Raw genomic sequence first — 23,783 nt, 5'->3', positions numbered from 1 at the left:
TCTGGCCCCTGGGCTTTCTGAGTCTCTCGGCTTCATCGGCTGCCTCTGTGATCGCTCGTGAGGAATCTGACCCCTTGGAGGGCCGTGAAGTCTGCATTGTGCTGGTTGTCAGGCGGGTTGTTGGCAAGGGCACGTCTCTGAAAGACTTCAGTGTGCACCCAGGAAGGCCCAGGTGTGCAAGGAAAGGCCGGTTGAGCCCAGCCGTCCTGGCTGCTGCCCTCATTCAGCCCACACTCCTGGAGCCTCAGGTTCGTTTTATTTTCGAGACGCTTTGCTGTTGTTGTTCAGTTGCTAAGTTGTCCGACTTCTTTTGCGACCCCATGGACCATAGCCCACCAGGCTTCTCTGTCCATGGGATCTCCCAGGCAAGAATACTGGAGGGGTTGCCAGTTTTTCCTCCAGGGAATCTTCCCTACCCAGGGCTCGAACTCATGTCTCCTGCACTGGCAGCAGATTCTTTCCCACTGAGCCCCCAGGGAAGCCCCTCTGAGTGCCTTATGGAGATATGATTCACTTAAGAAAACCTCACTGCTTCAAGTGCACGGTTCAGTGGTCTTTCAATGAACAGGCAGGGGTGTGCAGCCATCACAGTGGTTCAGCTTTAAACCATTCACTTCACCCAGGAGAGAGCCCCTGTGCCAGCAGTAACTCCCTGCTCCCATCCAGCCCGGCAACCGCAGCTCTGCTTCCTGCCTCCGTGGTTTAGCCTCATCTGGGCATCTCAGAGACACAGAATCACACGACACGGTATGACTCCCTTCACTCCGCACACTGTTGGATTCATCCGTGCTTATTCATACTGCATCCTTTTCATTGCCCGCAGTGTTCAATTGTAAGGACGCACCACGTCTTGTTTATCCATTCACTGGTTGACGGATATTTGGGTTCTGAGCGTCCCTGTTTCTTTGTCTGCAGAAATGTAGCTGCTGATTTCTCCCTTGCAATTCTGTTCTGAGGATTACTGATAAGAAGATGGTATCCCAGTCCCTGGCACAGAGGCAGCGGCGTGATAGGCAGAATGGCATCAATATTAAGATGATTAAGGCTTCACAGGGGGCACTAGGGATAAAGAACCTACCTGCTAATGTAGGAGACATAAGAGACGCAGGCTCAATCCCTGGGTCAGGAAGATCCCTGGAGGAGGGCACGGCAACTCACTCCAGCATCCTTGCCTGGAGAATCCCATGGACAGAGGAGCCTGGTGGGCTACAGTCCATGAGGTCGCAAAGAGTAGGACACACTGAAGGGACTTAACACACTCAGAGAAACATGATGTCACCGTCCTGCAACCCAGAACTTAAAGGGCACTGTTGCGAGAGACTAGATATCAACACCAAGACCAGCGGGGAAGGGAAATACCCCAGCTGCCAATTAAATAGAAAAACCAGCTGATTCATGAGCTAAGTGTCAGCTTGATGAGCTCATAACAGAAGCCTCCCAGAGCTAGCAGCCTGCCGCTGTTGAGGTTGTTGTGGGGGGGGGGGGGGAGGGGGGGAGGGGGGGAGGGTGGTGCCCAGATCATCCACTGGGACGGATTGAGTGTGTGCGGAAAAACCAGAGTGATTTCAGCAATGGCTCGGGGATCCAGGTGACAACACCCCGGGGCCCCGGGGCCTCTGATGAGAAACATGTGTGCCTGCCCCGCCTCGCAACTCTGGCGACTTCTCTGCCCGACTGTAGCCACGGCTGACCGGCTCTGCTGGGACCCTCCCGAGCTGCTCTTGGCCTGTTGGTCTTTCTTTGCCAACCTGCCCAGCCCTGCACACTCTCTGCTTCTTCTCTCTGCAGCTTTCCAAGTGAGGTGCTGCCCACATTCTTCCGCGGTATCTGCTAGGATCTTGATGGACATCATTAAAGTACTGTTTTTTGACCACCTTTGAAGTGAAGTGAAGTGAAAGTCACTCAGTCGTGTCCAGCTCTTTGTGACTCCATGGACTAAACGGCCCACGGAATTCTCCAGGCCAGGATACTGGAGTGGGTAGCCTTTTCCTTCTCCAGGGGATCTTCCCAACCCAGGAATCAAACCCAGGTCTCCCTCCTTGCAGCTGGATTCTTTACCAGCTGAGCCACAAGGGAAGCCTGGCCACCTCTGAAGTGTATAGATTTAATCTGCACAGTCAGTTTGGGAAATAGCTGTAGATATTGTCCTGTATTTGCAAAGACAGGAACTAGGTCTCAGGAGGCTCAGCTGGTAAAGAATCCACCTGCCAATGCAGGAAGCCTCGGTTCGATTCCTGGGTTGGGAAGATCCCTTAAGAGAGGGGAATGGATACCCACTCCAGTATTCTTGCCTGGAGAATTCCATGGACTGAGGAGCCTGCTGGACTACAGTTCATGAGGTTGCAAACAGTCAGACATGATTGAGCAGCTCACACTAGAACACTCAGGACACACACAAGTAAACACACACACATACACATGCTTGCCCTGGGAAGAGAGGTGGAGTCAGGACTTGAACTTGAGCTTGGACCTCAGTGGTGACCGCTGGCCATTGAATCAGTGCAGCACATATCACGAGGCTGGGTTTAACATCTGCTCTGCCCTTAAGAGTGACACCAGGGCCAGCAAGGCCCCACACCTCCCCCTGTCACTCCAGACTGAGAGGGGAGGAAGAGCCAGGCTGGTGGAGGTCTGTGCAGGTGTATGTAGGAAGCAGGACATGTGGGCACCCAGATTCTTAGGCCAGAGGGTGCCCAGGTGCTGCTGAGACTGCAGGATAGCAGGCGCAGCAGAGGGTCCTGAGCCCAGGGCAGGTGGCAGGAGCATTGCCTGGAAGGAAATCAACACAGGCTGGAGCAGGGGAGGCTCCAGGACTGTGCTCTCTAATCAGAAGATGTGACTGCAAGGTTGTATGTAGTCAGTGATCTGGTTGATGCTTCTTCTTTCCTCCAAACGAGCAGAGGAAACCTCAGAAGGAGGGCAAGAGTGGAAGTGGCAGACGGTAAGCGTAGCCCTCTACAGGAGAAGCTGGAGGCGGACATGCCAGAAGGATCTTTATGTGTCCCCTCTTTCTGATGGGCCACAAGAGGCCTCCTCAAAAGCCTGTGCAATCCAAGCAAGGCCCTGCTGAATGATTGTTAACATTGTTCGTTGGTGAGTCTATCACGCGTAGATGTTTTGCAACGAACATAGCGTCCACTGATGCGGCATTGGGCCACAGGCCCGCTGGCGTGGCTGTCTCCCTTGCCAGGCCTGCAGCCTTCCCCCTGGAACCCTCACGACTCCTTGCCCATCAGGGCTTGGCTGAAATGCACCTTCTCAATGAGGCCTTCCTGGCTACCCTAAGACTGAAACCCCCTCTCCTACACTCCTGGTGTTATTCTTCCTTCCGAGTTATGTCCTAACAGTGTTTATTTTCAGAGCAATTTTAGCAGGACACAGCAAAATGAAGTCCACAGAATTCCCATACACACCCTGCTGACACACACGCACAGCCCACCCCCATCGTCAACATCCCTCACCAGGTGGTACATTTGTCAGAACTGATGAACGTCTGTTGACATCTTATAATCACCAAAGTACATGGTTTATGTTACGGTTCACTCTTGGTGATATACGTTCTCTGGATTTGGATAAATGTATAAAGACATGTGTGGGCTCCCCAAGTGGCTCACTCGTAAAGAATCCACCTGCCAATGCAGGAGACACAGGTTTGATCCCTGGGTCAGGAAGGTCCCCTGGAAAAGGAAATGGCAACCCACTCCAGTATTCTTGCCTGGAGAATTCTGTGGATAGAGAAGACTGGTAGGCTACAGGCCATAGGGTTGCACAGAGTCAGACACTGAGTATGCACACACCCATACACAGATAGATGTAATGATGTGTATACATCGTCATTGCTGTTCAGTTGCTCAGTTGTGCCCGACTGTCTGCGACTCCATGAACTGCAGCACACCAGGCTTCCCTGTCCTTCACTATCTCCCAGAGTTTGCTCAAATTCATGTCCATTGAGTCAGTGATGCCATCCAACCATCTCATCCTCTGTCGTCCCCTCTCCTCCCACCCTCAGTCTTTCCCAGCATCAGAGTCTTTTCCAGTGAGTAGGCTCTTCACATCAGGTGGCCAAAGGATTGGAGCTTCAGTCCTTCCAATGAATAGTCAAGAATGATTTCCTTTAGGATGGATGGGTTGGATCTCCTTGCAGTCCAAGGGACTCTCAAGAGTCTTCTTCTACAACACCATAGTTCAAAAGCATCAATTCTTTGGCACTCAGCCTTCTTTATGGTCCAACTCTCACATCCATACATGACTACTGGGAAAACCATAGCTTTGACTAGACAGACCTTTGTAGGCAAAGTAACGTCTCTACTTTTTAATATGCTGTCTAGTTTTGTCATAACTTTTCTTTCAAGGAGCAAGCGTCTTTTAATTTCATGGCTGCAATCACCATCTCCAGTGATTTTGGAGCCCCAAAATATAAAATCTGTCACTGTTTCCACTGTTTCCCCATCTATTTGCTGTGAAGTGATAAGACCAGATGCCATGATCTTAATTTTTTGAGTGTTGAGTTTTAAGCCAGCTTTTTCCTTTTCACTCTCCTCTTTCACTTTCATCAAGAGGCTCTTTAGTTCCTCTTTGCTTCCTGCCATAAGGGTGGTGTCATCTGCGTATCTGAGGTTATTGATATTTCTCCCTGCAATGTTGATTCCAGTTTGTGCTTCATCCTGTCCAGCACATCACGTGATGTACTCTGCATATAAGTTAAATAAGCAGAGTGACAATATACAGCCTTGACATACTCCTTTCCCAATTTGGAACCAATCTGTTTTTCCATGTCTGGGTCTAACTGTTGCTTCTTGACCTGCATATAGGTTTCTTAGGAGGCGGGTAAACTAGTCTGGTATTCCCGTCTCTTTAAGACAAGAGAGTGCCCAGCTCATAATATACAATTAATTGAATGAATTAATTAAATTAGTGCATTAAATGAATGAATTAATGAATATACAATATTGCACATTTCTTGGATGAGAGGATTTGTGAATTTCCTCCACTACAGGATCAAATTCATGTCTCAATGTTGCACAACTCTGTAAATGAATCTGTTGGACTGTTTAATCCATGGTATTTTTATTACATTAGGTAGCAGCAATGTATCCATTGCCTTAACTAAATGACTATTTGCATAGACATTTCTTTCTGTGTCTTGGGAATATACAGAGAAACACAGGATCTGAGAGTTTAAGTTTGAGCTGTTTTTAGTTCAGATACTTTCGTGTCAACCAAAGGCAGTCTTACTAAGCATCAGTCTAGGACATGTTCTGATTTGTAGCTGGCAAACTCTTATAAAGATGCTAGTGGATGTGATTTATAAGAATGTTCCTAATTATGTGATATGTACTACTTATTACAGACGAGCAATGTAGCCAACTCTCATGAATTAGGAGACCAGTCTTAAGAAGTAAGCCCCCAAAGATTTGTTAATTACCAGTTGTTCTGGAACAGTGTTCTTCCATAAAATTTTGTGCCATAATATTATTATCTGTGATGTCCAGTATGGGAGCAGCTAGTCACATGTGACTATTGAGCAATGGCAAGACTACCTTTTAAACTTGAATTGATATTAATTTGTTCAAAATTGACTGTTGAGCAGCTGGAGAAGTGAATTTTTAATTTTCTTCAATGTTAATTAAAATTAGTAGCCACCATTTGGAAGAGCACCTATCTAGAAGTTTTCCTCTAGCAGAGATTAAAATCCTTGTAATAGATTGACCTGAAAGAGCTCATAAAATTGAAAGCTGAACCCCAGAATTTGCTAATGAATAATAAGACTACACACGGCCATAACATTTAAGCTCCAAGAGAGATTTGATCTGCCTTTACAAATAACTGCCATGGCCTATTAGGTTTATCTATGTTCTTAACTTTTTTCATATTCATTGTTTTTCATGAGGTATACCCGTTTTGATCCAAAAACCAGATCTTGACTTTATTAGGCTTTTTCAATTTAATAACCACATTCTTTTAGTAGTTACTGATTCATTTATTCTGAATTTATTTTTAATACGTGTTTTCTGGTTTCTAGGTAGCCATTCATTGCAATTTTAAAAACCTTTTGAGTTAATACTTGGTTGGTTTATTTTCTTTATTTTTTTTAAAGGAAAGCATTTAGAACTTCAAATTTCTTTAAGTGCAGCCTGAGAACATCTTGCAGTTTTAAAGAGTCCACTCATGGCTTCTTTGATCTACCTCTATTGATTTCCTGTTTTCTACTTTATTGATTTATGCTCTAATTCTTATTATTTCTTTTCTTCTTCTTCTTACAGTGCACTTAATTCACTCTTCTTTTTCCAGTTTCCTGTGCCAGAAACCTAAATTATTGATTTTAGAATTTCCTTCTTTTCTAATGTCTGCATTCAGTATCATAAATTACCCTTTTAGCATTTCATTGCAACCCACAAATTTTGATAAATTGGGTTTTCTATTTAGTCCAAAATATTTTTAAATTTCTCTTGAATTTCTTTGTGATCCATGTGTTATTCAGAAGTGTGTAGTCTAATTTCTACTTACTTAGGAATCTTCCAGTTCCTTTTTTGTATTGATTTCTAATGTAATTCTCCTGTGGTTTGAGAGTAGACATTGTATAATTCCCATTCTTTTAAATTTGTCACAGTGTGTTTTAAGGCCCAAAATGTGGTCTATGTGGATGAACGTCTTAAATGAGCTTGAGAAATAAGTGTATTCTGATGTTGTTGGATGGAATAGTCTATGTTGTTGTTTAGTTGGTCTGATTCTTTGCAACCCCATGGACTGTAGTCCCCCAGGCTCCTCCATCCATGGGATTTCTCAGGCAAGAATACCGGGGTGGGTTGCCATTTCTTTCTCCAGGGGATCTTCCCAACCCAGGGATCGATTAAACCCGCACCTCTTGCATTGCAGGCGAATCCTTTGTCACTGTGCCACCAGGGAAGCCCGACAGCTGCCTACCTGTAGATGTCATTCATATCCAGCTGTTGAGTCCTCTGTGTCCTTAATGATTTTCTGCCGCTGAATCTGTCCATTTCTGAAAGAGGAGCAATGAAGTCTCCAACCACCATAGTGCATTCACCTGTTTCTCCTTTCAGTTCTACCAGGCTTGGCTCCATGTAGTTAAGTTGTTAAGTACATATGTATTAAGAATCATTGCATCTTCTTAGAGTGCTGACTCCTTTATCATTATTTAATTTCCCTCTTAGTTTCTAATAAATTTTCTTACATTGAAGTCTGCTCTTTCTGAAATTAATATAGTTCTCTTGCTTTTTTTGATTAGTGTTATCAAGGTATATTTTTGCATCTATTTACTGTTAATTTATAAGTGTCTTTATATTTTAAATGGGTTTCTTGTAGACAGCACATAATTGGATCATGTTTTCTGACCTGTGACAATCTCTGTATTTCAACTGGTACATTGAACCATTGACAGTCAAAGTGCATGTAACTGAATTAATGTCTACTATATATGTCACAGTTTTCTACTGTTGACTTTGTTCATTATTCATGTTTTGCCTTCAACTGTTTTTCTTCTATTTGTGATTTTAATTTAGCATTTATATAATCATATTTTATGTCCTTCTTTAGCATATCAGTTATACTTAAAAAAAATTTTTTTTAGGTCTAGTGTTTGCAATATACATTTACAACTAAGTCAAGTTCACTCTCAGTGACCACAACCATTGGTATTACTCTCCAGGGTACACAGTGGTAGGGAAGTAACATGGTATGCTAACAGTGGCATGTAAATCTGAGTTGCTGTTGCTGCTGCTAAGTCACGTCAGTCGTGTCTGACTCTGCGTGACCCCATAGACAGCAGCCCACCAGGCTCCCCCGTCCGTGGGATTCCCCAGGCAAGAACACTGGAGTGGGTTGCCATTTCCTTCTCCAATGCATGAAAGTAAAAAGTGAAAGTGAAGTTGCTCAGTCGTGTCCGACTCTTATTGACCCGATGGACTGCAGCCTACCAGGCTCCTCATCCATGGGATTTTCCAGGCAAGAGTACTAGAGTGGGTTGCCATTGCCTTCTCCGCAATCTGAGTTACTCAGACTTAATTTTACCCTTAGCTATCCCACTTCCTAGCTTTTCAGTCTTGGGCAAATGTCTGCATTTAGTGTCCCATTCCTTTAAGTGGGAATTGTGACTCTCACTTCGTATGTTTGTTGTTAGGATACGACAATAAAACAAAACAGCTAGGGCAGCAGCAGCCACATAGATGGTGCCCGAGACAAAGCGTGAAAGACCCATAAACGCTGCATTTGTCTTGTGCTTTAGAAACGTCACCAAGAAGACTAGAATGAGCAGAACAGTCCCCAGACGAACCGCATTGGGGAGAAATGGCAAAGAAGCTGAGTGAACAGTGAAATGACTTGGAATGAAATGCGTGTTTCTTCTAATGAGCTAGATCGCTTTTCCCCTGTGTTGACCGATACCCAGCTCTCGAGCTCTTGTCGCCCGAGACCAGCCTGGCCCCAGTCCAGTGGGGATTCCCTTACCCCACATGCATGCCCCACCAGGCTCATCACTTCCTAATTTACACTTTGTTTTTTGACTCACACAACTTTTACAGAGAACTTTTCTAAATAGATACACACTAATAAAAGTGTGTGTGTGTGTGTATGTGTGTGTGTGTGTGTCACTCAATCGTGTCTGACTCTCTGCAACCCATGGACTGTAGCCCGCCAGGCTCCTCTGTCCATGGAATTCCGCAGGCAGGAATACTGGAGTGGGTTGCCATTCCCTCCTCCAGGGGACATTCCCAACCCAGGGATTGAACCTAGGTCTCTGCATTGCAGGCAGATTCTTACCATTTGAGCTACCTGGGAAGCGCACTTAAATAAAGGTCTGTCAACCTCTAAGGGCGAATAGCAACAAATATAACACAGTAAACATCCTACTTTCAAGCTTCAATGGTTGTTTCTTTACTCAGATTGCTCAGAAGCAGCATTTTTCTTTTTTTTTAATTTTCTTGTCATTGAATATAGTTGCTATGCAATATAAGTATTCAGTATAGTGATTCACAATTTTTAAAGATTATACTGTTTATAGTTATTATAGATTATTGGATCTATTCCCCACATTGTATAATATATCCTCGTAGCTTATTTTATAATACTTGTACCTCTTAATCCTCTACCCTTATATCACCCCTCCCAGTCACTGGTTGTCTACTTTGTTGTAGATAAACCATGACTTTGTTGTTTGTGTCTGTGAGTCTGAGGAGCTGCCCATTCTCATCACTGACAAGGCACTTGCTCTTCCTCTTTTTAGTACATGCAATGCTAGTGTTGAGTTTCCCAGTGTCAAATGATTTACAGAGCTGGCGACGAGAGATGCAGGCATCTGGAGAGCTCCCCTGTGATGTCTGGGGGATGTTGGCCTTTTCTGAAGCCTGGTTAATAATCCACCCAGCTGACCTCCCAGTGGTGACTGTGGGCAGGTGTATGCCAGACATTTTATGAGCCTCTGAGTAAATATTCTTGATTCAGTGAAGAAAAGCTTTGATAAGAAGAAAACATTAATCTTCCACAATTTATGTAATCATTTAAATAAGCTTGCAAACTAATAATGCAGCAAGACAGTGGTGTCACTTCTCCGCTTGTATTTTTCGTTGTGTATTGATTATCAAGGAATATCAAAATATCAGTTTATCAGTTATTTTATTCTACGTATTTAATGAACGTGGGGATTACTTAAACACGGAATACTGTGTCTCAGACTGAATTATAAATGAAACCAGCATAAACACTTGACTGCTTGGTTAGTGAACATTCAGAAGTCCTTCGGGTACAGGGGTGGAGGTCACTCTTGCCTGACAGTCTGGTCCTCTGGGCCACCCAGAATGAACCCAGGGGAAAAAGGAGATGGGTTAGAATCTGGAACAGCGGTCACAGAACCCAAGTGTTTTAGGGGAGTAAGCCAGAAAGGCCGGTGCAGCAAGCCAGGAGCCAAGGTGTGTTTGGGGTGATGATATTGTTGGGGCACACCCACACACAGTCTTCAGAGGCACCTTGTACTGTAGAGTGAACCATCCACCAGAAACCCCCTGCGTTATGTGATCCAAAGGGAATCATAGATCTTCAGGCTGAAGCATGGTATCTGCATTCTTTGTTTCATTTATGCAGCAAATCTCTCTCTCTTTTCTTTTCTTTTTTTTGCTTATTTACTGGAGGTCATGTATTTTAAATGGGTTTCCCTTGTGGCTCAGCTGGTAAAGAATCCGCCTGCAATGTGGGAGACCTGGGTTCGATCCCTGAGTTGGGAAGATCCCATGGAGAAAGGAAAGGCTACCCACTCCAGTATTCTGGTCTGGAGAATTTCATGTACTGTATAGTCCATGGGGTCGCAAAGAGTCAGACACAACTGAGCGTTCAGTTATGTATTCAAGTACATATTAGTGTTAAGTCTTACAAACTCATGGCAAATGGCTCTTTGTAGCCACTCCCTAGAGGACAAAACAGCATGGAGGGAATGAGTAACTCATCCAAAGGCACAAAGATCATAATGTTAAAATCGAATAATGGGTATCAGACTCATCTCTCTGTTCTCTGTAAGTCCATCTGGGCTCGAATCAGAGATGCTGGACGTCATTGACTCTAGAGAACCCACAGGAGCCGTTCGTATTTTCAGGGTGATTTGAAAAGTAAGATATTATTTGCATATTGGAAAAAAGGTTTTTTAAGGAAAAAAATTACTGTTTTTTAATGTAACACTTCGACTAGTTGCAAGTGTGGAAACCCCTGGGTACGTCATCACACAAGGCTGAACACACCCATGACTGCTCCTACTACTCCTGAGTTAGTTAAATCACCAACAGGATGAAACCCACCTGGCTCCAGCTTTGATTTAATCCCACACTTGACTTTTCCTTGATAGCACTGCAGATGTTAAAGCACTGTCTGTTCTAGTTTAGTTGGTAGAGTGCTTAGCCAAAAAGGTTTCCCGGGCATCCACGGAGAGCACCAGTGACAGCCTCCCCAGCCCTCCTCCTCCACCACCTGGATCCGCAGCATACGAGGATTTCACCTTTCCTTGCAGGCTGGCTTTCTGCCCTGGGAGGTCTACCCCCCAAGGTGCTGATGGCTTCACTGATCAATTACTGCTGTTAACTTTCTCTTCCCCTGGGGAGGAAATGGCAGCCCGCTCCAGTACTCTTGCCTGGAGAATTCCATGGACAGAGGAGCCTGGCAGGCTACAGTCCACAGGGTCGCAAAGTCGGACACGACTGAGCAACTAAGCACACGCGCACGGTCTGGTCCCCCCCTTCCCCACCTGCAGGAGCACTGGAGCCAGGGCTTCACCTCTGAATGCACGATAAGCCTCGTCTCCCCTCTCTTTTGTGTCCACCCCACCTCCTGTCCCTGAGAGCTGCATTTGACACTTTCCCGCGATCCGAGAAGGGCTTCTCCACGCCTGTCATCCCACCCTGTGCAAATGCTCAGACCCGTGAAGGATAGCTCAGCACCCACAGAACTGAGTTTGGTGGGCGGTGATGGGCACTGGGTCCCCCCAGATGAGGGTCAGCCTCAGGTCCTAAATCAGAGGTTCGCTGAGAACAGGCACCCAAGCACCTGTGTCTCTGAGTACCTAGAAAGTGCTAATCACGTGCTGAATTAAGAAAATAATTAGGAAAATATCAGCAGTCTTATAATACTATATTGGAGAATGCTAAGCAATACCTTAATAGTTCTGTAGGAATAGTTAACTGTATTCTAAAATTATAAAGGTATTTTAAAAACACTCACAAGGATTTTGAAAGCTCATCTGTCATCCTACAACCCAGAAATGCCGTTGATATTTTTAAGGTAAGGTGTGCACAGAGTTTACAAACTTGAGTAATGCCTAAAGATGTAAACATGGACGTGGAATTCTCTCCTTACATCCCTCCTCCTTGACTTCCTCTCCCTGAACATAACCAGCTTCGGCAATTTGTCATTAGCCCTTCTAGGAAAATACTTCAAGTGGAGATGCACACTTAAAAAATGAACACATTTGGAATCACACTATATACTTTATTATACACTTTTAAGGAGAAGGCAATGGCACCCCACTCCAGTACTCTTGCTTGGAGCATCCCATGGACGGAGGTGCCTGGTGGGCTACAGTCCATGAGGACTCAGAGAGTTGGACACGACGGGGCGACTTCACTTTCACTTTTCACTTTCATGCATTGGAGAAGGAAATGGCAACCCACTCCAGTGTTCTTGCCTGGAGAATCCCAAGGATGGAGGAGCCTGGTGGGCTGCCGTCTGTGGGGTCGCACAGAGTCGGACACGACTGATGCGGCTGAGCAGCAGCAGCAGCAGCAGCAGCAGCAGCATACACTTTAAAAAAAATTAACAGCTTCTGGGAACCCTACATTAGAAGCCTAAACCTTACAGGTTTTGAACTTACTCTGATTTTGTTCAAATTCTTATACTTTCCCAGGTTACCTTGAATATGTTATTTAATCAGCCAGACTCTGTATTTCCTTGTCCATAGGAGGAAGAGCAGAGTGATACTAACCCTCCAGGATGTCTGTGATAAATAAGGTGTAATATAGGAAATGTTGCCCATAGTCTTAGGAGCTCACACAAAACTGTTTACTTAAGATTATCATCAGGACATAATTAACTGGCCCTTTAAAGTGGTTATATACTCTCCAAATACAAAAAATGTACCTTAAAAATCACTCTGAACTAATTGATAAGCATTATTTATTTTTGCTATTAATTTGTTTTGTCTGTACTTTTAAATGATTATATACAGTGACTATATTATACATTCACAAATATGTATCAATACTGGGGAAGTGCCTGCTAGAAGCATTTGGCAATATAGGGTAGCTGTTTTTCTTTTTCTGACTTACTTCACTCTGTATGATAAGCTCTAGGGAAGAATAGAGAGAATCGCATTGAAACATATGCAATCCATATGTAAAATAGATAGCTGGTGGGAATTTGCTTGTATCACACAAGCTCAAACCCCATGCTCTGCGATAACCTAAGAGGGGTCGGATGGAGTGGGAGGTGGGAGGGAGGTTCTAGAGGGAGGGGACATATTCATGCCTGTGGCTGATTCACGGTGATGCATGGCAGAAACTACTGCAATGTTGTAAATAATTACCCTTCAACTAAAAATGAATTACACAAGAATTCCAAAGGGTTAAAATCCTGGAATCAAATGATATATTTTCAGTGTTGACAGATGAGCCAGGCGGGGCCCCAGCTCACCCTTTCCCGGGGTCACACTGACAGTCTGTTCTCATTTCTCCCAACAGTTATCAACTCGGAAAGTCCTTGTCTCTCTGAACGTAAAAGGTGGTCTCTGTTTTCTCTCACTTAGGCTGTTTTTGCTGTTTTGCTTCACTGTCTGTTATACTATACATTTTTTCTACTTTTATAATCAATTCTTTTCTATTTCCCAAGTATCCTGTTGAGAAAGATCTCCCCGATTCCCTACACTGTTCCTCTTTGCTTCCTGCTGGGTTGATTTCATTGTTTCGCTTTTATAGAGAGTGTCACTTCATATTCAGGCTTGAATACAGTTTTGCTACTGGCTATATCTGTTCGTTCCTTCCGTTGCCCAGTTACATCTGACTCTTTGCAACCCCATGGACTGATTACAGCACACCAGGCGTCCCTGTCCCTCACCAACTCCCAGAGTTTGCCCAAGTTCATGTCCATCGCATTAGTGATGCCATCCAGCCATCTCATCCTCTGTTACCCTCTTCTCCTTCTACCCTCAATCTTTCCCAGCATCAGGAACTTTTCCAGTGAGTCACCTGTTCTCATCAAATGACCAAAATACTGGAGCTTCAGCTTCAGCATCAGTCCTTCCAATGAATGTTCAGGACTGATTTCCTTTAGGATTAACTGGTTTGATCTCTTTGCAGTCCAACGGACTCTCAGGAGTCTACTCCAGCACCACAGTTCAAAGGCATCAATTCTTTGGCACTCTGCCTTCTTTATGGTCCAGCTCTCACAGCCGTACATGACCATTGGGCAGACCATAGCCTTGACTATACAGACCTTTGTCTGCAGAGTAATGTCCCTGCTTTTCAACACACTGTCTAGGTTTGTCATTGCTTTCCTTCCAGAAACAGTTGTCTTCTGATTTCATGGCTCCGGTCACCATCCACAGTGATTTTGGAGCCCAGGAAGAGGGAATCTGTCACTGCTTCCACACTTTCCCCTTCTGTGTGCCATCCAGTAATGGGGCCGAGTGGCGTGATCTCAGTTTTTTAATATTTAGTTTTAAGCTGACTCTCTCCTCTCTCATATAGAGGTTCTTTAGTTCCTCTTCACTTTCTGCCTTTAGAGTAATATCATTCGTGTATCTGAGGTTGTTGATGTTTCTCCCACCTATCTTGATTCCAGCTTGTAACTCACCCAGCCCGGCATTTCTCATTATGTGCTCAGCGTATAGGTTAAAAAAACAGGGTGACCGCGGACAGCCCTGTCATACTCCTTTCTCAATCCTGAACCAATCAGTTGTTCCGTACATGGTTCTAACTGTTGCTTCTTGACCCGCATACAGGTTTCTCAAGAGACAGGTAGGATGGTCTGGTATTCCCAACTCTTTAAGAGCTTTCCACAATTTGTTATGATCCACATAGCCAAAGGCTTTAGTGTAGTCAATGAAACAGAGATAGATATTTTTCTGGAATTCCCTTGCTTTCTTTATGATTCAGTGAATATTGGCAATTTGATCTCTGGTTCCTGTGCCTTTTCTAAACCCAGCTTGGACATCTGGAAGTTCTTGGTTTGCATAATGCTGAAGCCTAGCATGCAAGATTTTAAGCACGATCTTACTAGCAAGGGAGATGGGTGCAATTGTCCGATGGTTAGAACATCCTTTAGTACTACCCTTCCTGGGAACTGTGATGAGGATTGACCTCTTCCAGTCCTGTGGCCACTGCTGGGCTTTCCAGATTTGCTGACATATTGAATGCAACACCTTGACGGCATCATCCTTTAGGGTTTTGAATAGTTCTACTGGAATCCCATCACATCCACTAGCTTTATTAGCAGCAGTTTTTCCTAAGGTCCGCTTGACTTCCCCCTCCAGAATGTCTGGCTCTGGGTGACTGACCACACCACCATAATAATCTGGTCCATTGAGATCTTTCTTGTACAGCTCTTCTGTGTGTTCTTTCCATCTCTTCTTGATCTCTTCAGCATCTACTAGGTCTCTATTGCTATTGTCCTTTATTGTCACCATCTTTGGGTGAAACGGTCCCTTCATGTTTCCAAATTTCCTGACGAGATCTCTAGGCTTTCCTCTTCTGTTGTTTTCTTCTAGAGAAGAGATGCAAAAAGCAAGGGAGAAATGGAAAGTTTCATTCAAGTAAGTGAAGAGTTCCAAAGAATAGCAAGGAGAGACAAGGCCTTCTTCAATGAATAGTGCATAAAACTAAAAGGAAACAGCTGACTATATTGAGTTTATAAATTTATGTCTTTATTTGGGAGCTCCCCCACCCACCCTGACCCGTATTACTATCTAGGGCTGGGTGTGTGCTTTCTCCTCCATTTTTTCCAATGAAGGACCTGACCGTGGTGTGCTGTGAGATCTCTCTCTGCTCCAAGAGTCAAATCCTTTGACCTCCACACCACTGTTTCTGAAAAGATGGGTGGAAAGGGCTTAGTAGTGGACCCCTCCTCCCCTAATCCTCAGCCCCCTATGTGACCCTTTTCCACGTGGGTTCTCCCTGGAGGGAACTGTGTGTGTGTGTGTGTGTGTGTGTGTGTGTGTGTGTGTGTGTTTCTCTGACTCTTTGTGACCCCATGAACTGTAGCCCTCCAGGCTCCTCTGTCCATGGAATTCTCCAGTCAAGAATACTGGAGTGGGTTGTCATTTCCCACTTCAAGTTTCTCCCTGGAGGGAACAGCATGTTTGTGAGCAGATGATGAAGCAGCGATGCACCTTCTTTCTCCCTCTCTCTTCTGCAGTCAGGCATGATAAGAACCCAGGAAGCGGACTACTTCCTGAAGCCCCTCCCTTCACACCTGGCAGGGAGCCCCAATGACTCCACGGGGGGCAGGCCTCCCTCCCACATCCTGTACAAGAGATCCACTGAGCCACTGGCCATGGGGCCCCACCGGGTCGCGATGATGGAGAAAAAGTGGGGGCTGGAAAACCACCATCTCTTCCACCACGAAGATCAATCTCCGCACGGCTTCAGCTTCAGGCACCCACAAAAACAGCATTTCTGTGGAAGACGCAAGAAATGTATGTAAGGATGATTCTTTTTGTAATTTAATGATTAGGATGTTAAGTAAGACACTGGAGTATTTTTAATTTTCTTCAAAGTAGTCTTCCCTTGAGGTGAAATTTATTGACCACCTTTGCTAATCCTAAGTGATGATTCCAAAGAGAACCCATCGTCTGGATGTTCAGGATAAAACATCTTTCCATGGCATATGGATACAGGTTTTTTTTTTTTTTAATTTTAAGAGCTGTTCCCTGGGCAGACTAAATGACATGATTCACAGAAATGTAGACTCCTCTACCAGACATCTTCAAAGGAATCCTGGTGTCTCTACCCAGTAACTATATTTTTGAGGTCTAGATTTGTTAAAGCTGACATGCTTTTCCCACTGAGGTGATTTATCCCTAGGCAGGTTTATATACTTCACTCATCATGTCGGAAGACACAGGATGCATGGTGTAATTTACCTACAATTTTTTACCAAGGCTTTATCGAAGTCTTCTTTGTTTGTATCATGAACATTTAGGAAGAGAAATGATACTTATGTTTTATGCAGGAAGCTCTCACAGACTCAAGAATAGGAGTTCAGTGTGTTCTGAACTTGTCCTCCTCTGCTTCAGCTTTCCCCTCAAGCATGGCTTTAATTATTAATAGCAAACCTTCCCCAAGGCACCTCTGGAAGCCCACCTTTCTCTGCTGCTTAGCTTCATTGGCCGCTGGGCCAGCACCCTCACATAAGTGTGGGCACATGCAGGGGCTCCATAACACACTGCAGAGAAGAGAGAATGACCCAGAATCACTTGGCACCTACGACAGAAGAACAAGCGCGGCTGACCTGTTTGCACCCGTGTGTCACCTGAACACACGTCCTGTAAATCAGCCTTAAATTACATTCAGACGGTCTCAAAAATCTCATCCCAAACTGACCCAACTGGGCGGGGTCTTAGGGAGGCAGCATGAAGAACAGCGTTGAGCACAAGGAGAGCGAACAGGAGGGTGAGAGGGTCAGGGAAGTCCAGCTGAGTGAGCATCAGAACAGGGCTGATGACCAGCAGTGGCTTCCTGAGTCTGTGCAGACAGGGAGGAGGTGGGGGGCGTGGCCGGACAGACCAAAGGCGGGGCCAGACAGGCCGGGGGCGGGGCCAGGCAGGTCGGGGGCGGGGCCAGATAGATCAGGGCGGGGTGAGACCAGTTGGAACAGACAGAGAGGCGGGACTCAGGCACAGACAAGGTCAGAGCCAGGAAGGTGCTGGTGGGGCTCCCGGTGAGGGTGTGGTCAGAGCAGGACAGACTCCGTTGTGTCAAAGACAGATGATGAAGCACCTGGGTCCAGGCAGGAAAGACGGGCAGGGCTGTCCACACCTCTTTGACAGACCGCTCCAGGGCCCAACGCAGATGTCTCAGTGTTCCTGAGCAATCCAGCAGTGCTGACCCTTCTGGAATGAATGTGACCCTTTCATTCTTATCTGGAGGTGATCGGAGTCATTCAGACCCACAGCTCAAAGGCAGTGCACCTGGGCGTGCAGGGCAGGACGGTGGTTCTGTTTGGTGTGGCTGTCTGTGCACGTGTGTTTGTGTGCATGTGTGTGGATGCATTTGTCTCCAGAGGCATTTCAGAATCTCAGTAGTGGAGTCTGGTTGATGAGAGGGAGATATCTGAATAACACACTAAGTTATACAATAAGACTTGCAGTTAGCAAGTGGGAAAATGTAGCCATTTTTTCTCTTTTTTAATCTTAATTTTTTAAATTATGAAAGTATGATAACTCATTTACAGGAGTCTTGGAATATACAGAACAAGGTTACAGATAGTTCCACTATATATTACAGTTTTTTTTAAGTAGCTGAAGATTTTTAGTTGGAGTTTCAATATCAAACTCTCAAAAATTAATAGAACGAATATACAGAGAAGTAGAAGGCTATAGTAGACCTGAAAAGCACTATGTTTTCATAATAAAACTAGAGAAAAGGTGGCGGAAAATGCCTCTCACTGGTGGGCGGCGTCAGTGGCTGATCTGGTGCTGTTGACTTGCCATCTCTGCCCGCTCCTGCAGGGCACATGGCAGTTCTGTGCCCTGGGCCCCCCGAGCAGCTGGGGCCATGCCTAGCAGAATTGGCACAATCCCTCCAGGCTGAGCACTTAATCCTCAGGACTCACTTATCTGACAGCGTGGGACAGGATATTCTCACACCGTCCATGAGGCTTTGGGCTTCCCTGGAAGAATCTCCATCTGTCTCAGCGGGGTTTACACCTACAAAGATTCTTCCCTAGAGTCTCTGTTCAGGAGATGAGGGGTTTTCCTGTGTGTTTAAGGCTTCCCTAGTGGGCTGCTGTCTATGGGGTCGCACAGAGTCAGACACGACTGAAGCGACTTAGCAGCAGCAGCAGCAGCAGTGGCTCAGACAGTAAAGAATCTGCCTGCCACGCAGGAGACCCAGGTTCCATCCCTAGGTGGAGAAGATCCCTGGAGAAGGAAATGGCAACCCACTCCAGGATTCTTGCCTAGAGAATTCCATGGGCAGACCATGGGGTCACAAAGAGTTGGACATGACTGAGCAGCTAACCCTTTCACTTTCCTGTGGGTTTAGGCATCTCTCTCTGTTGAAAATGGCAGAGAAAAGCAGGCCGGTTTGCTTAAAATCAATTGTGACTCTGAACCTCAGGCTCAAATAGTAGCTCGCTGCTTCTAGCTGAGGCATCATGGGTGGGTTTTGAGCTGGGATTCACGTGTGGCGGGAGACACTGTGGGACCGTATTGAGCAGGTGACTTGTTTTGAGGGGCTTTTCAGACCCCAGGCCAGTGAGAGCACCACCTCCGTGCTCCTGCCCCTTTCCAGTACTGAGGGCCTGGGGAGCTGCTGTGCTCCCATCTCCGCTTGTACCCTGGACTTACAGAAATTAAGACTCAGGGCCCTGGGACCACACTGCCAGATCTGAAATCCATCCCCAATGTCTTCTAGGGAGGGATTTTGAGAAAGTGATGTTCATCTCCCGTGTCTCGGTGGCCTCACTCCCACCCAAGGCTGGTGTAGAGAGTGAGTGGGTTATACATAGACATCTCTTACGGGGGAGACCACATCAGTATAAACTGCATCGATGCAAATGGCATGTGATGAGTGCTTATCAAACTGTAGCCAGTGTAACTGTTATCCTCCCAAGAGTTCTTTTAAGTTTGCAAGTATTTTAGCAAAGAGAGATAAAATGCAGTGGATGTGAGTATCAGTCAATCAAAACAGTGTCTTCTAGCTGAGTATTCCATGAGCAGAGCTGGCACACCTTTTGAATTAGTGCCACCTTCAATTTTTTTGGCTCCAAAATCACTGCAGATGGTGACTGCAGCCATGAAATTAAAAGATGCTTACTCCTTGGAAGGGAAGTTATGACCAACCTAGATGGCATATTAAAAAGCAGGAATATTACTTTGCCAACAAAGGTCCGTCTAGTCAAGGCTATAGTTTTTCCAGCGGTCACGTATGGATGTGAGAGTTGGACTTTGAAGAAAGCTGAGTGCCAAAGAATTGATGCTTTTGAACTGTGGTGTTGGAGAAGACTCTTGCGAGTCCCTTGGACTGCAAGGAAATCCAACCAGTCCATCCTAAAGGAGACCAGTTCTGGGTGTTCTTTGGAAGGACTGATGCTGAGGCTGAAACTCCAATACTTTGGCCACCTCATGGGAAGAGTTGACTCATTGGAAAAGACTCTGATGCTGGGAGGGATTGGGGGCAGGAGGAGAAGGGGACAACAGAGGATGAGATGGCTGGATGGCATCACCGACTCGATGGACATGAGTTTGAGTGAACTCTGGGAGTTGGTGATGGACAGGGAGGCCTGGCATATTGCAATTCATGGGGTTGCAAAGAGTCAGACACGACTGAACTGAACTGACTGACTGAATTCAGTAACTCAGCTAATTCAGTAAAGTATTGCCAGCTAATACGTGCATACTTTCACACGGAGCAATTCTAACCACATTTTCTGAGGCACCCATCAAACCTGACCATTTTTAGCACAGTGTCAACTTCCTGATTATCAAAGCCAAAACTATTTTGAAACAGCTTGCTCTAAGAGGACCAAGTCTATTTTGTCTTCCAGTTAAACTAGGTAAATATTTATAATACTTTCGAGGAAATTCAGCTCTACAGTGGATCTGTCTGGAGCGTTTATAACCCACTGGAAATACTACAGACTATCCAGCTGTGTGTCCAGACCCGGGAATCAACTTTAAAACCTCTTAGGTCATTAAAGGTCTTCAAATGAGAACACCGCGTGAGACAGCGCTTCTTTGAGTAATTATTCGTTTTATTGCTCTGTCAGTGACTCCTTTTCGGAGCCCTGTTGCTCATATCCTCGTGTTGGCAATCTTGGAACATCTTGCTTTTAGACACCAGCACTTCAGAGCCAAAGTGATCTTTTTGTTTTTGTTGTTGAGTCGCTCAGTCGTGTTCTCCTCTTTGTGACCCCATGGACTGCAGCACGCCAGGCCTCCCTGTCCATCACCAACTCCCAAAGCTCACTCAAACTCATGTCCACAGAGTCGGTGATGCCATCCAGCCATCCCATCCTCTGCCGGCCCCTTCTCCTCCTGCTGCCAGTCTTTCCCAGCATCAGATTTTTTTTCCAGCGAGTCAGCTCTTCACACCAGGTGGCCAAAGGATTGGAGCTTCAGCTTCAGTATCGGTCCTTCCAATGAATATTCAGGGTTGATTTCCTTTAGGATTGACTGGTTTGATCTCCTTGTTGTCCGAGGGACTCTCTAGAGTCTTCTCCAACACCACAGTTTGAAAGCATCAATTCTTCGGCGCTTAGCCTTCTTTATGGTCCAACTCTCACATCCGTACATGACTACTGGAAAAAGTACAGCTTTGACTATACAGACCAATTTTTTAAATCAGGAGAAGTTTATACAAAAGTCAATATAATGATGAATTCTATGACATCTAGGCTACGCAAACTTTATTTAAATGTACTGTCCCACCTTAACACAAGTTTCACATCATAGTTTTAAGGGTTTTATGGTTCGTTTCATGAACATTCATTTTTAAAATCCATTTTCTTTAGCGCGAGCTCTACCGCTGGTTTTGTGTGATGACTTTGCTTTTATTTCCTCTCCAAACACCCCCTGTAGACATGCCCAAGCCTCCCGAAGAAGACCTTTTCATCTTGCCGGATGAGTATAAATCATGTGTAAGGCAGAAGCGGTCCCTTCTGAAGTCCCATAGGAATGAGGAGCTGAATGTGGAGACGCTGGTTGTGGTTGACAAAAAGATGATGCAAAACCATGGCCACGAGAACATCACCACCTACGTGCTGACAGTCCTCAACATGGTGGGCACGCCCTCCTCTCTGAGTCATGCGTGTGATTCCGCCTCCCGGTGTGTGTGAGCATGTGTGTGAGCGTGTGTGTTTGCCTCCTACTTTTGCTTGTGGATTCATGTACTCAAGAAATATTTTATCCATGACAGCACCTTCACGTTTACTATGCTCCAGTCAGAAGAGCCATTTTCACTCCTTCAGAGAATAAAATCTAGAGGGTGAATAGTTTGGTCCTCTCTGTAAGCCGATACCATATTTCAGGTTTACAATGTCACCATTTATGAGACATCTCCAAGAGGATGCTGAGGCATTTGAGTGCAGGAAGTCTGCCCATTGGCATTATATATGTGTGATTTTCGATGGCCCTATAGAAATGCCCATCTCCCCTGGTGGTTCATGTGGTAAAGAATCCGCCTGCAATGAGGGAGACCTGGGTTTGATCCCTGAGTTGGGAAGATCCCTTGGAGAAGGGAATGGCAACCCACTCCAGTATTCTTGCCTGGAGAATTCTATGGAGAGAGGAGCCCGGCAAGCTACAGTCCATGGGGTCACAAAGGGTTGGACGTGACTGAAGCGACTTAAATCACAGCACATAGAAATGCTCATCTTTTTAGGAATATGAATATAAAAGATGCATTATTTTATCTATCAGAACAAGAAGCAGTATTTTTTTTTAATGTCACTGCAGATAAAAATGTGTCTGGCTTCGTGTCTTGCTTGGCAGCTCTAGTCTTTACTAAAGTGTGGCGAGAGGTGTCTAAGCCCCATTCCACCTAAGTGGAATCTGCATAACGGAAGACAAGATTTGGGGCCATCGACGTGCATTTTTAAAATAGTTGTATTTGAAACATACGTTTCACTTCCCGATAAACAGAGTGCCCCTAAATGTGATTCAGTTTGCCGTGATTCGGGATGGCTGCTCTCCCTGTCCTCGATTTTTCGGCCAGACCCTCGTGGTTTCCAGTCTCCCAGGGGACTGAGAGAGGTGGGCACCAGAGGCACCCGCCACTGCAGGTCTCTGCCATTTGCAAACATTGCCTCTGTTCCGTTGAGCTTTTCCCGCATTCCCACATCTTGGTGCCAGATCAGTTCCCTGGGGCTTCCCGTGACCGTTGACTCATCCTCACTCAGCACCTCAAATGCCTGCGGTGATGCCTTTATCAAATGCTTGATCGCTCTGATCACTCGTTTCTACTCCTGTGATCTTCACCTCTAATGTCTGTGTCTCCCCTTGATCACCGTCTTTCTACACTGATTTCCTTCTCTTTCTTGTATTCTCTTGATCTTTTCCCAAGAAGTTCTCTTATGCTTCTGGAATCTTTCACTAGGACAGCTTGGGGAGTGTTCACCTGTGGATCACCACTGTCAGTTAAAAAAGAAACTTCCTCGTTGTCTAATGAGGACACTTACCAACTAAGGGGCCTTGTGAGCCCTTCACTGGTGTTTGATAACACGTGGGACCTGCCTCCCCAGACTCCATTGTTTTATTTCCAGGCACCAACCATAAGGACCCAATAGTTGGTGTGATTAGATGTTCCCATACCTGCGTGTCTTGGCCTTTCCTGGTGGCTCAGATGATAAAGAACCTGCCTGCCATGCAGGAGACCTGGGTTCCATCCCTGGGTTGGGAAGATTCCCTGGAGAAGGGGAAGACTACCCATGCTAGTGTTCTTGCCTGGAGAATCCCATGGACAGAGGAGCCTGGCAGGCTACAGTCCATGGGGTCTCAAAGAGCCAGACAGGACTGAGCAACTAACACTTTCACTTTCACACTTTCACGTCACATCCCTGTGTGTCTAGCAGTGTAAGAAACCGAACATTGCTCTGTCAGTGGAGACCACGGAACTGGCCTTCAGCTGTGAACTGCAGGCTAAGGGCTGGGGGACAGGGTGTCATGTGTAGGGACTGACGTGAATTACCTATCTTTCCCAGGTGTCTGCTTTATTCAAAGACGGAACAATAGGAGGGAACATCAACATTGCCATTGTCGCCCTGATTCTTCTGGAAGAGGAACAGGTATCCTGTCTTTGATACAAGCAGCTTCCCCCCACTCAGAAGAATAAGTGCAAAATAACTATTCATTTTCCTAAATGAAATTTTTCTGTGGCTTCTTTCCTTCTCTTTCCCTTGGGGACAGAAACGTTCTGATATTATGGGTCTAATACGGTCAGTTTCTTGTCAGTTCCCATAATGCTTATGTGACTTTTGTTTGTGATTTTTGTGTAGAGAAGTAAGACATACTCATTTGCTTGGCTAATAAGAAAATGGAAAGGAAAAGTAACTTTAAAATATATTTATTTATTTGGCTGCAC

At 45.4% G+C, this 23,783-nt stretch overlaps 1 protein-coding gene across 1 annotated transcript in view; it reads left to right on the top strand.

Annotated features, from left to right (window-relative positions):
* ADAMTS16 (ADAM metallopeptidase with thrombospondin type 1 motif 16) overlaps positions 1 to 23,783 on the top strand; it is a 183,035-nt gene that overhangs the window by 38,680 nt on the left and 120,572 nt on the right. The window contains exons 4-6 of the mRNA XM_018065480.1: positions 15,898 to 16,177; positions 21,284 to 21,483; positions 23,404 to 23,487. Coding sequence (XP_017920969.1) covers positions 15,898 to 16,177; positions 21,284 to 21,483; positions 23,404 to 23,487 — 564 coding nt within the window. The remainder of the gene's footprint in view (positions 1 to 15,897; positions 16,178 to 21,283; positions 21,484 to 23,403; positions 23,488 to 23,783) is intronic.

Source organism: Capra hircus, chromosome 20, assembly GCF_001704415.2.
Source record: "Capra hircus breed San Clemente chromosome 20, ASM170441v1, whole genome shotgun sequence".
NCBI classification, from domain to species: Eukaryota; Metazoa; Chordata; class Mammalia; order Artiodactyla; family Bovidae; genus Capra; species Capra hircus.
This window is presented reverse-complemented; position numbering and strand designations above follow the sequence as displayed.